The following is a 14,955-nucleotide window of genomic DNA, read 5'->3' as shown; positions in this document are numbered from 1 at the left end:
CCCCCCGGGACTGCCTCCAGACGCTCTGAGTGTTCTCCAGATGGGCCGGCAGCCTCGCTGGCCGCACGCAGCTGGTCCAAGGGCCCCAGAGCCCGGCGGCTTTGGGTAACAGCAGCTTGCTGGATGCAGGCTGACGGTCTGTAAGCCCCGGGAAGAGCTGCTGTCCTTCGTCCGAGACGCAGCATTTCTCAGGGAGAGCAGTGAGTTCAGGCAACTCAGACTCACCTCTCTGCCCCGGGTGTGGCCTCGGGGTTTCGCTGCTGACTCCACACAGCCCTCTTTCCTGTGCCTGCCTCTCTCTCCTCCCCGGCAGCCTGTCCCCTTGCTGTGATGAGGGAAAGAAGAAGCATGGAAGCCTGCCTGGATTCTCTTCCAGGCGTTCACGCATGAGCCCTGCAATGTAAAAAACTCACTAACCTCAAAATCTAAAAGGTGAAGCTGGCAGCTTGTGACAACCTGCCAGTGACATCACCCAGAGCAAGCGCAGTCCTGAAACCACAGTTTGAGTCGTCTCAGCCCTGTTTCTCATGTCTAGGGTGAGCCCGGAGATCCAGGACCTAAGGGGAGCATCGGGAACCGGGGTCCTCGTGGGGAGACGGTAAGGTCGCCACGTGCATGGGGCCCTGGCTTCTGTCGACTCTGCTGAGATGCTCGGGGAGCAGGGAGTTGGGCCTTGGGCTGGGCTGGGCTTTGTCATTGCCGCTTAGGTTGGTTCCACGCAGAGACAAGCTGCTTCTTATGTTACTGGGGATGTGATTGAAAATAGTGAAACTTGGTGCTTATGAGTTTCAAAATACTTCTTATTTCATTGGAGGGATAGTGAATAAAGGTAGTTTTTCTAGATTTTTTTTTCCTTAGGAGTGAATGTGGCGGTGTCTTGACCCTCGAACCACCTTCATTTCAGGACTTGCAAATGCTTTTCAAGTCCAACTAGATGGAGCTTTTCTGTAAAGAAATAAATGTCCTTGGTTTAAAATGGAGTGAGCTTTGATAAGATCTCAGTTCAGACTGAAACAGTTTGTTTTGAATGAGATATGAACGTGAAAGTGTTAGTTGCTCACTCCTGTCCGACTCTTTGCGACCCCATGGACTATAGCCTGCCAGGCTCCTCTTGCCATAGAATTATCCAGGCAAGAAGACTGGAGTGGGTTGCCATTTCCTTCTCCAGGGGACCTTCCTAACCCAGGGATCAAACCCGGGTCTGCTGCATTGGCAGCCAGATTCTTTACCATCTGAGCCACCAGGGAAGGAATGAGATATCCCAGAATGGAAATTCTTACTTTGAGAATTCATTTTAAAAATATTTAAAAATCCTCTAAGTGCTTACTTACAATAATGTTGTAACATATATTTCTATCTAGGAAAAAAAAAATATCTCCAGGACATTGGGGAGTTTCCTAAGATGAGTTATGACACCTAAATACTACATACATGGGCCAGGTTGATTTGACCCGTGATCCCAAAGCTTGACATTATTATTCTTGTGTTTGTAATTTCTCTATAGTGAATGGCAGTTTAAAAATCCATTGCTATTACTTCGTCTCAGAAGCAGAGGGGAAAAATAAGATCAAACTTTAAAAACTACTCAAATCATTGAAAAAAAATCTCTTCTTGTTTCTGTTTCTGTTAATTTGGGGCAACAACTCTTTAGTTGTTTAAAACTGTAAATTAACTAAGGAGCATGTTCTGCATGTGTTTTAGAGGTATTATTGTATATTTCAAGTACATTCTTTTGATTCTTTTGGAATAATGAACAATGTCCAGTTCAGAGAGCCCCCCAGGAGAGAGTGACAGGGACAAATCTCTGAGTATAGGGAGACGGGTTTTGGGAAGAAAGGAAATCTAGAGGTGTGACCTGGAAGGAAGGGAAGGAGCGCCCAGGAGAGGGGAGCAGGGGCTGAGCAGAGAAGACTCAGGAAGGTGTAGGTTGAGCCCCGTGTTCTTTCTTTGAAGTAGAATCAAAGACTCATGGGGCTTCCCTGGTGGCTCAGTGGTAAAGAATTTGCTTGTCACTGCAGGGGATTCCAGTTCAGCCCCTGGGTTGGGAAGATCCCCTGGGGAGGAAATGGCAACCCACTCCAGTATTCTTGCCTGGGAAATCCCATGGACAGAGAAGCTTGTGGGCTACAGTCCTTGGGGTTGAAAAAGAGTCGGACATGACTTAGCAACTAAACCAACAACAAAGACTCATAGATCCATAGGTCAAGGTGACCTTCAAGAGTCCTGTCGACTCTTAAGATTCCCTGGCTCCATGACTCTTTGATTCTACATCCAAACAGCATCGTTACCAATAGCTTGTAGCAGTTTTTCACATTGTAGTCCACGAAGCTCACCCGCCTATAGACACGGTCTAGTTCACACTGAAGGGTGGGTGGGTGTAGGAACTTTCCCTGAACTATACCCTGATCTGACGCACTGCTCAGGGCTTTAGACAGAGAAGGTCGTGGAGCGCCTGACATGGGCCCCTGCAGCAATGCTGTCTTTCCGTTCTTTCAGGGAGATGATGGGCGAGATGGAGTTGGCAGCGAAGGTCGCATAGGCAAGAAGGTATGTATCTGCCGAGGAGTCTGGAACTCTGACATGTTGTAGTTTTAAAGATTTATCTCACAAAATTTAATCGTAACATGGTGAACTTTTTCTCTTGGTGACACTGGATCTATTTCTGTTCTGCTTGAGAATAATTTATGTTAGATGATTTTAAGCTGGGACCCAAATATTGAGTCATTTATTTATCTTTTATAGGGAGAAAGAGGATTCCCTGGATACCCAGGTCCAAAGGTAAGCATTCCCCTAGTGGGTAAACATCTTCATTGTTTTGAATGAGTCTGATGGGAGCACGGCTGAAGGTCACTGTATCTCGGGTCCAGTCGTGGGTCAGACACTAACTGAGTGACCCTGGGAAAGACCCAGCTTCTCTAAGACCTTCCTTCATCAGTCAGATGAAGATGACAATATGCACTTGGCATGGCCCTTGTGAGGATTAAATAATGACACTGCAATAAAATATAAACCTTAAGATGCTATAATCTATACACATGGATGCGTGCATGCTGAGTCGATTCAGTCATGTCTGACTCTGTGTGACCCCAGGGATAGCAGCCCACCAGGCTCCTCCGTCCACAGGATTCTCTAGGCAAGAACATTGGAGTGGGTTGCCATTTCCTTCTCCAGTAATCTATATAATGCTGTCATTAATGTGAATTCTAAGTTCAATAACGTTAGACTAAGTCTATACTGGTAACTCAGTGGAAAAGTCCATCAAAGTCCAGCCAAATCCATTTGGCTTCCCTGGGTAGTGTGCTTCGGAGGTCCCCAGGGACCCTCAGTTGGACTTGCCACTCCAGAGCTTAATGTGCTGCTTCCTGGCTGTCTTCCCAGGGCAATCCTGGTGAGCCAGGGACAGACGGACCACCGGGACCCAAAGGCATCAGAGGCCGAAGGGTAAGTTTGCCTGCCCCTTGGCCGAAGGTGGAGAGCCAGAACCTTCGTGGCAGCAGGCCTGAACCCTGAAGACTCCATTGCTTCTTTCAGAGTTACCCTTCTTCACCTGTGACCCGGCTGGAGATTGTGGGAGTGGGAGTAGAGGAGCCCTAACCCTGGGCTGACGTCCTCCTGACCCCCTGCAGCTGTGTCGGCGCTGTCTCCCTTTGGTTATGCTCCCCTGCAGGGAGGCCTGGAGGGCCCCCTCCTCTGATACATCTCGAGGGTCACTAGTCCACGGTCCACCCCATGCATGGCACCAGGGGACTCAGAATGAGTGATGTTGAAAGTCTGTGTGGACACAGTCATTGGTCATGCCCATTGGATGTTGCAGACACGATTTCATGAGACACACAAAGTGTTCACCAGGGTTCCAGGCTCGGGTCGAGCAAGGCTGAGACCCTGTATTCCCTCGTCTCCCCATTGTGCTAAGGCTCCTCTTTCTTAAGCTACTTTTTGTTGTGTGTTTTTCTCCCTAGAGGATATTTACTCATCCTCTAAAATTGCACTGAGTCTTGAATTAGCAATTTGTGACCTAGAAACAGGGAAAGGCGTCTAACAGGTATTTTTAGCTTAAAATCCAGTTAAATTCATCATCATCATCCAGTTAATTTGCTCAGTGAGGACATTCAAACTAGATCATATACTACTCACGATGGAGTCTGAAAACACTGGATTGGTTCTCTACGTTCGAAGAGTGAGCTCACGATCTGTCAGTTCCTGATTTCTTGCACATCCATTGTGGTCTTATTAAAGGTTCCAGCATCCTCTCCCCTTGACCTGCCAGAGAACAGAGTTTGGGGAGATGCACTCTGTTTTGCTAGGGCCACTTGTCCCCACACTGAAGGCCTCTTGAAATGAAAGATTCCTCTTGGTGATGGGGAACGTCGGACAAGATCACATCTACCACCCCGTCCAACTGTAGGAACTGAGAATTCTCCCTTTTCTGTCACAACTGAGCCATGTGTATTCTGCTTCTAGGGAAACTCGGGACCTCCAGGGATAGCTGGACAGAAGGGAGACCCCGGTTACCCAGGGCCATCTGTAAGTACCTACCCATTCCCAGTCGAGCTGCCTGAGGGCTGGGAGTCTTACACATGGCCCTTGAAGACTTTCCACTGTCTCCTTTCCTTACGAAAGAGTTGTCTGCATTTTTGTTGTTTATTTGCTTTTTAACCAGTTCCCTTTTTGATATCACAATGAAGAAAAGACTTTTTGAATTTTAGAGTACCAAGACGATGGTAAAGCAAATTTCATGCGAAATTCTGTAATCCAGGGTGTATTGTAAGTTGCCTTTAAAATTTCCTAGTGTAGGTTTTGAGGTTTGTGTAGAGGGCAAAGAAAAGTAAACGCATCTAAATACCTCTTGATTGCATCTTGAGGAAGTTTAGTAGAGATCTCGGTTTGGAGGAGACTCCCTTTGGGCTATAACGTCCCCAAGGGGTTCATAGTTGAAACCCCACTAGTGACCTGCCACCTGGAACCATGAGGGCGCCCTTCTCCAGCCCTTAAACATCCTTCATTACAAACGTCTTTGTTTCCTTGCTTGAATTTCTCCCGGTACTGTCTTCTGACATTGAAATTGATGAAGTTCAAAGAAGAGTGGGGAAGATAACGCAGGAAGGAAAATAATCTCTGAAAGAACATGTTGAAGGGTTGGGCTGGTTGAACCCAGGAGAAGAAGGCAGAGTCAGGGGTTTAACTGAGGGGAGCCTTTAATGGGCAATGGTTAGTCCAGTGACAGTGAGAGGCGAGCAGGCACAGCTGGACGGAAAGATGCTGGCTAGCCCACGAGAGGACAGCCTGACCCTCGGCAGCCACACACTGGGATGAGATGTCGAGGGCAGCTGTGGGTGTATCCTGGGGGTGGAATCCAGCCAGGATGCTTGGACCTGGAGCCTCACAGTAGCTCTCTTGACTTCCGGGTGTCCCTCCTGCAACAGGACGTGGGAAGCTAGGGGCAGAGTCGGGGGGGAAGGCAGATCTGTTCTCCTTGGGGAAGTGGCATTTAGACTCAAGCTCGAATGTGTGGTTTACCCTGATTGGTGATGAGCATCCTGGTTTTCAGGACGCAGGGCTGATAGCCTCACCTGGAGATACTTCTGTCTCTCTTTCGCTCCTGGAGCAGTTAAGTCAAATTTAGAGGGAGAGCCTGTGAAGGATCAAGGCCGGCCAGGGACCACCTCGCTTCCTCTGGTGTGCGTCCATGGGCCCGGGCTCTTCCTCTGCGGGACGCTCCACACCTGCAGGTGTGCGAGGTCTCGCCCGTCCTTGTTTTGCAGGGTTACAAAGGCGGTAGAGGCGACTCAATGGACGTAAGTTGCACGCGTGCTGCATGAGCCCTTGCCCTGTGAGCCTCCTGTCCGCCTTCTTACGCCTTCTCTCCTTCCCTTTTTCAGCAATGTGCGCTGGTCCAGAGCATCAAAGATAAATGCCGTAAGTACGCTATCTTCTGCTGTCTGCACCGCGGTTTTATTCTTGTGTGTGGAATCTTGCGTGTGGAAGCCCGGTGAACATGGCTTTCATGCTCCTCTGTTCTTTTCCAGCTTGCTGTTACGGTAAGTTAGCTCGATGACTGGATTTCCTTCTGAGGGAAGCAGAAGTCCCCTTTTCTGGTAAGTAGTGTGTCTGTGAACCTCCCTCCCCCACTTCCCACAGGGCCCCTGGAGTGCCCCGTCTTCCCGACGGAGCTGGCTTTCGCCTTGGACACCTCAGAGGGGGTCACCCAGGACAGGTTCAGCCAGATGAGGGAGGTGGTCCTCAAGATTCTGGACGACCTGACCATCGCCGAGAGCAACTGCCCGAGGGGGGCCCGCGTGGCCGTGGTCACTTACAACAACGAGGTTACCACGGAGATCCGCTTTGCCGACTCCAAGAAGAAGTCCGTCCTCCTGGACAAGATCAAGAACCTGCAGGTGTCGCTGACCTCCAAGCAGCAGAGCCTGGAAACCGCCATGTCCTTTGTGGCCAGAAACACGTTTAAGCGTGTGCGGAGCGGGTTCCTGATGAGGAAGGTGGCAGTGTTCTTCAGCAATAAGCCCACGAGGGCGACCCCACAGCTCCGGGAGGCTGTGCTCAAGCTCTCAGATGCTGGGATCACACCCTTGTTCCTCACAAGCCAGGAGGACCGGCAGCTGATCAATGCCCTACAGGTCTGTGTTCCAGGCATCCTGGGCTCTGAGAAGGCACTCGGGCACATCCGTGCCCAAATCTGGGACCAGTTTGCACCCTATAGCTTCTCAAAGTGTCTAGATGAGGCTGGTATCTAAGCTGGGATTTCTGGAACATCCTGATGGCTCTGGACATCCAAGTGCCTGTGACTTATTCCCACCGGGTCCCTCCTTGAATCTTGGAAGAGATGCTCCCAGGCTGACCCTGGGAGCCCTCCCTCCCCTAGGGACATCAGCGAGCCAACCCCCAGAATGCATCCGTATTCAGGCGTTTCTCAGCCATTGTTAATTGCCATCTAACAATTAAACAAGTCATTTAAACAAATAACACGGAAGCTTTAGCTTCTGCCTGTGAAACAGCTAAGCACTCCCTTGTCATTTGCTTAAATAACTTGTATAATTGTTATAATGATAGATAATATATAAAATAATTAATCAATTATTGATCAATCAATAATGATCAATCAATCAATATATAAAATCAGTTGATCAGTTGATCAATTTAATCAGTCTTTGCTCAATGCCAATCCTGGTTGTGCTGTCCAGGATGGGTGAATGATGGTCAAGAAGGGAAACAGCGGGACCAGGATCTTGGCTCTAGTTTTAATTCAGTCACCTTCTGGCTTCAAGTCACTGAGAGTAACATGGCCCTCCCCCTTATCTCTCTGTGGCTCAGGTTTCTCAGCTCCAGAGGGGTGAACTGGTCTCTAACATCTTCCTTTCCAAACCAAGTAGTCTATGGTTTTATCACTGCCACATCAGCCAGGGAGAGTTGGGTCACTGGTGCCATCTCTCAGGGTTTGTTCTGCCAAACTTCAGGCCAGTTTGAGCACCAGGTATTGGGTTGAGTCTCTGCCTTTGGTTTACCAGCTGTATGTTCCTATCAGGGTCTCATGTATGTACATCTCCCCTTATGAGGGCCAAGTGATCCAGAACCTTGCATGTTCCTTTTTACCTGTTTGTTTATTGGCCTCACTGGGTCTTTGCTGCTGTGCACGGGCTCTCTCCAGTTGCAGTGCTTGGGCTTCTCACTGCAGTGGCTTCTCTTGTTGCAAAGCACGGGCTCTAGGTGCACAGGCTCAGTAGTTGTGGCACACAGGTTTCGTTGCCCTGAGGCATGTGGGATCTTCCTGGTCCAGGGATTGAACCTGAGGCCCCCTGCACTGGCAGGCGGATTCTTAACCGTTGGACCGCTAGGGAAGTGCCACCATGCGTGTTTCTCAAAAGGGTAGTTTCAGGCAGTCAGTTATTCATGCATTCAATTATTCACAAAATAAATAATTACTGATGGTGTGTCAGAGGCTGTGATTGGCAGGACTTTTAAAATCTTCTGGAAGTGATTGCTTGTTTTGTTGTTAAATCCCTTTCTGGACCTGGGCACATGAAAGAGGGATGGAGCCAATGTTGGCTAGTTGCTATTATTGTTGCTAGAAATAACAGTTAACATTGAGGACCCTGCTGTTTGCTGGAGACTATACCAGGCACTTAAGCTTCATTACCTAATTTAATCCTCCAAATAACTTCATGGGTATCTACCATTAATCCCAGATTGCAGCAGAGGAAACTGAATTCCAGAGAAGTTAAATAGCTTTGCTTCAGGTCCAGCAGAGTGCAGGAGAGGGGTTTGAACTCCAGCTCATCTCGTTGGAAGAAAACCTGTGCTTTTCTATTATAATCAGTGCCTTCCTTCCTAACCCCACTTCCTAAGAAAGAGAAGCTATTGGGGGGTTATTTAATTGATGTGACTCTAATGTTTTCTTCAGCTGTATTCTCAAATGGTAACGTCCAGTATATTCCTCCTGAACATTTCTTTTTGTTTAAACCAGATCAATAACACAGCGGTGGGACATGCCCTTGTCCTTCCTGCTGGCGGAGACCTCACAGACTTCTTGAAGAATGTCCTGACGTGTCACGTCTGCTTGGGTAAGGTGCTTCTCCAAGAGGAAAGCCTGTCCAGCGGCAATTGCCAAAACACACCGTCCACAGGGGGACACTGAGTGAATAATCACCATGTGTACAAAAAGCCTGAGTTATATGAAGATTCACGTGGCCCTGTATTTACCGGTGTAAATGCTGCATATGTACTTTCCATGCCTGAAGCGGACTCGCCCCAAACAGAGCCTGTCTCTGTTAGGAGAGCGTTGGGTTCCATAGGTAATAAAGGAGTAAGTGGGCTCCGCTTATGTTTTGACCTTGGAGTCCAGAAATTAATAATCTGGCTTTGAGACTTTCTGGAAAACACTCTTCAAGGAGTGGCAGAGAAGTGAGGTGCTTTTCTTCCCTTCTCCACCCTTCTGACTCTTGCATTATGCCAAAAGTGTTCACTGCTTAGTCGTGTCTGACTCTTTTTGACCCCATGGACTATAGCCTGCCAAGCTCCTCTGTCCATGGGATTCTCCAGGCAAGAATACTGGAGTAGGTTGCTATGCCCTCGTCCAGGGGATCTTCCTGACCCGGGGATCGAACCCAAAGCCATATTAAAAAGGATTTTAGCTTGCTGATTAGTTTCCCCTGGTAAGTGTTAATGCTAAGTCACTTCAGTTGTGTCTGACTCTGTGCAACCCCATAGACGGCAGCCCACCAGGCTCTCCGTCCCTGGGATTCTCCAGGCAAGAACACTGGAGTGGGTTGCCATTTCCCTCTCCAGTGCAGGAAAGTGAAAAGTGATGGTGAAGTCACTCAGTTGTAAGTGTTAGGTGATGAAAACTGAAATCTGGCCACGATAATGTCAGCAAGGTATACATAGTTGTACATTATGTGACAATTTTAATGACCCCAGACCCTCTGCAGACTGACGTGCAGTTTCTCACTCTGAGAGTGACAGAATAAACAGGCTGCCATGCTTCTTTCTAGACATCTGCAACATTGACCCATCCTGTGGATTCGGCAGCTGGAGGCCTTCCTTCAGGGACCGGAGGGCAGCAGGCAGTGACGTGGACATCGACATGGCTTTCATCTTAGATAGCTCCGAGTCCACCACCCCGTTCCAGTTCAACGAGATGAGGAAGTACATCGAGTACCTGGTCCGACAGCTGGATGTGAGCCCAGACCCCAAGGCCTCCCAGCACTTTGCCCGCGTGGCGGTGGTGCAGCATGCGCCCTACGAGGCGGTGGACAACGCCAGTGTGCCGCCTGTGAAAGTGGAGTTCTCCCTGACCGACTACGGCTCCAAAGAGAAGCTGCTGGCCTTCCTTGGCAGCAGGATGACCCAGCTGCAGGGGACCAGGGCTTTGGGCCGCGCCATCGACTACACCATTGAGAACATCTTCGAAAGCGCTCCCAACCCCCGGGACCTGAAGATCGTGGTGCTGATGCTGACGGGCGAGGTGCAGAAGCAGCAGCTGGAGGAGGCCCAGAGAGCCATCCTACAGGCCAAGTGCAAAGGCTACTTCTTCGTGATCCTGGGCATTGGCAGGAAGGTGAATGTCAAGGAACTGTACAGCTCTGCCAGCGAGCCCAACGACGTCTTCTTCAAGCTAGTGGACAAGTCGACCGAGCTCAACGAGGAGCCCCTAATGCGCTTTGGGAGGCTGCTGCCATCCTTCGTCAGCAGTGAGTCCTGTGTGCCCTTGGTTTGGGAATGATAGCTGGTGTGCCCACGTCGACCTGTCCATTCATTCAGCCGGTGTCTATTGGCATCTCCCACGTCCCAGACACACTGGTAGGAGCTGGGGTTGCAGTGGACATAGATGGGAATCCTGCCTTCTTCCACTTGTTTGTTCAACCGGACTTGACTGGGCTTCTCCCAGCCACAGGCTGTGCTCCTGGGGGCTGATGGTCGAGGCGGGCATGGGGGTCAAGTGCACATTTATTATGCCCGACCCTAAGCATGCTGGTCACACTGAAGTGTGTCCCCTGGGGGACCAGGGAAGCTTCTAGAAGGAGCAGAGTTGATCTGATCTCACCCCCCAACCCCACACTTGGCTGCTTCCAAGCCTTTGCTGTTGTGGCTCTCGCTCGTTGAAATGCTCTCCACCCTGCTTTAGCAGTGAACCCACGTTCATCTTCAAAAATTCCCTCCATGTGCCCCTTCTCACTGGGGTGCTTCCCACGCCCAAGGCTTGAGCATCATTAATCTGGATGCTGTACTTACTGCATCTGTTCCATGGCCTCTTGTCATTCATTTCTGGATCTGTGGTCCCCGTAGACCACACGTCCTGGGGGAGGTGTAGCATTCACCACTGCCTTGTCCAGAGTCAGCACAGGAACGTCTTACAAACAAGGGAGCTTTATAAAGTATACTCTGCACCACCACCACCCCCCCATAAAATTTTAGGGAAAAAAAATGTAAAGCAAAGCTGGGCTGGCAAGTTCACGCAGGGGTCACTATTTCTGTCTTCAGAAGTTTAAAAACAGAAGCTTCCTTAAATAGCATTGAGAAAATGTTGACAGTAATGTCAGCATTGTAAATGTTGATTCTAATCTGACGTTCAAGAGCTTGGAGCTTACTTAGCTCTGCACTTGATTTCTCCTCTATTCCTGTCTTCCTGCACACTGAGTAAATGTCACCTTTAACCTAATCACCCAAATATCGCCAAATAGAAGATACTGATTTAAGGTGCTTTATGGACTGAGGACCGTTACGCTTCATGTTTCAAATCACTGGATTTAGATCATCTGGAAGAATGAATTGATTCAACAAGTGTTTATGGACTACCTACTGTGTGATCCATTTAACTCCTTAGCAGAGTAATTTTAATTTGCGTGTGGTTCACGTGCACTTAAATTTTTTTTTCCCTCTAGGTAAAGATGCTTTCTACCTGTCCCCAGATATCAGGAAACAGTGTGATTGGTTCCAAGCAGACCAACCGGCAAAGAATCTCGTGCAGTTTGGTTACAAACAAATGTAAGTGATGATAAGAAGTGTCTCAGAAGTGAGAGTGCTAGAGGGCACGCACAGGTCCTTTAGCCAACACATAACTTTATGGGGTGAGGATGCTGAAATCCAGAAAATGGGACTTCCCAGAGGTCACGTGGAGCATTTCCGGAGAAGAATCTGTCGTCTCCATTGGTTTTTGCTGTGTAACGAACTACCTGAAGCTTAGTGACTGACAATAACAACTGTTTAATTTGCAATTCTGTGGGCTGGCGGGTTTTGTTTGGGCTCAGCTGGGCAGTTCTTCTGGCCTCTAAGGGGCTCACTTAACATGCTTGTGATCAGCTGCTGGTCGGCTGTGGACTGATGGTCTGGGGTGGTCTGACATGGGTCACTTGTCTCTGCTCTATGTGGCAAGCCTGGATTTGTACCCAGGGAGACTGGGCAGGGTTCCAAGAGAGATGAAAGTGGGCAAGCCCCGCTGAGGTCCAGGCTGGAGCTGGCGCACTGTTCCCTATGCTCTGCTCCACTGGCCAAAGCCAGCCTTGCTAGATTCAAGAGTAGTGAGCTGGACCTGTTGGGGAGACCTGCCACATCACATTGTTAAGAGCATGGGTACAGAGAAAGGTGGGCCTTTGGGCCATATGTCCCAGCAATCTAACCAGTGTGCAATGATTTCCTATAGAAGGATTAGACACATGAAGCAAAAAATGGACTCCAGTCTTCTTAAAAGGATTAATGCTGTACTCGCATAGGTGATGGTGGTTACTGAAGGAGGCGACATGTATGATCTCCTGGACAGAGCATGAGGGGGTTGAGAGGTGGGTAGGGCTGCGGTGCTCACAGTGATGCTGGCCACTTGGCACGTGCTCTGTGGTCTTATGTCCAGTGCTGTTGTTGATGTCAAATCCAGGAACAGAGAGGAGAGCAGTATGGCTGTGTGATGGGGGGACTGCCAAAGCGGGGCATGGTGACAGGAACTGGGGCCAAGCACTGTGCCAGCAATTCATGCCCTCCAAGAGAGGATGGAGTGTCACACTCTGGGGAAAAGGCAGGTTTTGGCTGTTGAGTCCAAATGAGATGCAGATTCGGGTTAGCCTTGCAAAGTGACTTCTTGGCTTCTCCTAGCTGACCCCCAGGTGGCCTCTTCCTACCACCCTTACGTACTTCTCTCTGCATCCCTTAACTCCTTCAGCTCTTGCCTCTGTCCTCACAGGGAGCCTTTATGTTAGCCTCAGTTCAGTTCAATCACTCAGTCATGTCTGACTCTTTGCAACCCATGGACTGCAGCATGCCAGGCTTCCCTGTTCATCACCAACTCCCAAATCTTGCTCAAACTCATATCCATTGAGTCGGTGATACCATCCAACCATCTCATCCTCTGTCATCCCCTTCTCCTCCTGCCTTCAATCTTTCCCAGCATTGGGGTCTTTTCTAATGAGTCAGCTCTTCGCATCAGGTGGCCAAAGTATTGGAGTTTCAGTTTCAGCATCAGTCCTTCCAGTGAATATTCAGGACTGATCACCTTAGGATAGACTGGTTGGATCTCCTTGCAGGCCAAGGGACTCTTAAGAGTCTTCTCCAACCCCACAGTGCAAAAGCGTCAATTCTACATCACTCAGTCCTCTTTATAGTCCAACTCTCACATCCATACATGACCACTGGAAAAACCATAGCTTTGACTAGACAGACCTTTGTCAGCAAAGTAATGTCTCTGCTTTTTAACATGCTGAGTAGGTTTGTAATAGCTTTTCTTCCAAGGAGAAAGTGTCTGCAGTGATTTTGGAGCCCCCAAAATAAAGTCTGTCACTGTTTTCATTGTTTCCCCATCTATTTGCCATGAAGTGATGGGACCAGATGCCATGATCTTGGTTTTCTGAATGTTGAGTTTTAAGCCAACTTTTTCTCTCTCCTCTTTCACTTTCATCAAGAGGCTCTTTAGTTCCTCTTCATTTTCTGCCATAAGGGTAAAAGTGTGGTAAGCCTGGTAAGTTGAAAATCATTCCTAATCCAACAGTGACCCTCCTCTGGTGCTGTGATGCTCATCCTACTAGATTTGGGTCCACAGGTTCTATTTTTCTAGGTTTTTAATATGATCTGTCTAATTTCCCTTGAATATTCCATCACGTTGGCTCAACTTTATCTTTAGGAAAACAGAATGAACAAAACAACGTAGGGTTTGAAGTTTTATGATATCAACTTGAACAGAATATACTGTATATGCCATATAGCATGACACTTCTATAAAACAATAACAATCATCTCAGCATAAGAAACAAACAAAACTGGGTCTGTGCTGTCGTGTCTGCTGGTTATGTTGTTATTCTTTTTAAGGATTCAGAATAAATTAATAAATTGTGAGAGAAACAACTACACACACAGAAATTAGTACAAACAAAAATACACAGTGAGTACTGGGACTGAACTTATATGTCGACCTCATAGTTTTCCAGCTCAACACGGCATCTTGCTGCATGGATACCTTCTTACAATGAGAGTAGCTGTTAAATGAGCTTAGTTTTTGGAGTGTGTTTTTCAGTTGGTCAGTTTTTATAATTAGTCTGTTGTTCAGTTGCTAAGTCATGCCTAACTCTTTCTGACCCCATGGATTGTAACATGCCAGGCTTCTCAGTGCTCCACTGTCTCCTGGAATTTAGAGTATTATTTAAATATTATTTTGTTTTTTATTATTCATTATTGGTAAGTATTATTATAATGACAATATTTATTTTTGTTTCTTTACTCTCTCCCTGGTTTTACTTTATACATTGAAAATAAGATGACAAGTATATTTATAGTAAATTGAAGTTTCACTTCTAATAATTCTATTTTTTATATGCTGTTAAATGTCTTTTCTGTGGCACAGATCCTAAAAGGACACATTTAGTATATGTAATATTGTATGTAATATATATAAACTACTGCATGTGTTTTGCTGAGAGAGCAAATTTTACATAGCACATGGAATTATGTCTTTGTCTGTTTTAAATGGCAGGAGAAAATATGTACAAGTCAAAATAACATTTAATATATTTTAACAGAAATGTTCCTAATAACGTTACTTCAAGTCCTACATCCAAACTGGTGACCACAACGAAGCCGGTGATCACCACCACCAAACCGATCACAGTGGTGAACCTGCCAGCCTCAAAGCCAGCTGCCACGAGACCTGTGGATGAGAGACCCGCAGCTGGGAGATCCGTGGCCACCAAGACGGACAGTGCCAGGCCCGTGGCCACCAAGACCGAGGCCACCAAACCCGTGGCCACCAAGACTGAGGCCACCAAGACTGAAGCTGCCAAACCTGTGGTCACCAAGGCTGAGGCTGCAAAACCCACGGCCACCAAGACTGAAGCCACTAAGACCGAGGCTGCAAAGCTCATGGCCACCAAGACCGAGGCCACCAAACCGGTGGCTGCCAGGCCCGAGGCGGCAAAGACAGCCACAGCCAGACCTGCAGCAGCCGCGAAGCCTGCAGCAGCCAAACCT

General features: G+C 48.1%; 1 protein-coding gene across 1 annotated transcript in view; it reads left to right on the top strand.

Moving 5' to 3' along the window:
• COL6A3 (collagen, type VI, alpha 3) overlaps positions 1 to 14,955 on the top strand; it is a 91,482-nt gene that overhangs the window by 61,030 nt on the left and 15,497 nt on the right. The window contains exons 28-40 of the mRNA XM_010862047.1: positions 536 to 598; positions 2,497 to 2,547; positions 2,743 to 2,778; positions 3,379 to 3,441; positions 4,462 to 4,524; positions 5,763 to 5,795; positions 5,880 to 5,916; positions 6,027 to 6,038; positions 6,139 to 6,632; positions 8,477 to 8,573; positions 9,504 to 10,202; positions 11,394 to 11,496; positions 14,508 to 14,936. Coding sequence (XP_010860349.1) covers positions 536 to 598; positions 2,497 to 2,547; positions 2,743 to 2,778; positions 3,379 to 3,441; positions 4,462 to 4,524; positions 5,763 to 5,795; positions 5,880 to 5,916; positions 6,027 to 6,038; positions 6,139 to 6,632; positions 8,477 to 8,573; positions 9,504 to 10,202; positions 11,394 to 11,496; positions 14,508 to 14,936 — 2,180 coding nt within the window. The remainder of the gene's footprint in view (positions 1 to 535; positions 599 to 2,496; positions 2,548 to 2,742; positions 2,779 to 3,378; positions 3,442 to 4,461; positions 4,525 to 5,762; positions 5,796 to 5,879; positions 5,917 to 6,026; positions 6,039 to 6,138; positions 6,633 to 8,476; positions 8,574 to 9,503; positions 10,203 to 11,393; positions 11,497 to 14,507; positions 14,937 to 14,955) is intronic.

This window comes from Bison bison, unplaced genomic scaffold (genome assembly GCF_000754665.1).
Source record: "Bison bison bison isolate TAMUID 2011002044 unplaced genomic scaffold, Bison_UMD1.0 scf7180017864475, whole genome shotgun sequence".
NCBI classification, from domain to species: Eukaryota; Metazoa; Chordata; class Mammalia; order Artiodactyla; family Bovidae; genus Bison; species Bison bison.
This window is presented reverse-complemented; position numbering and strand designations above follow the sequence as displayed.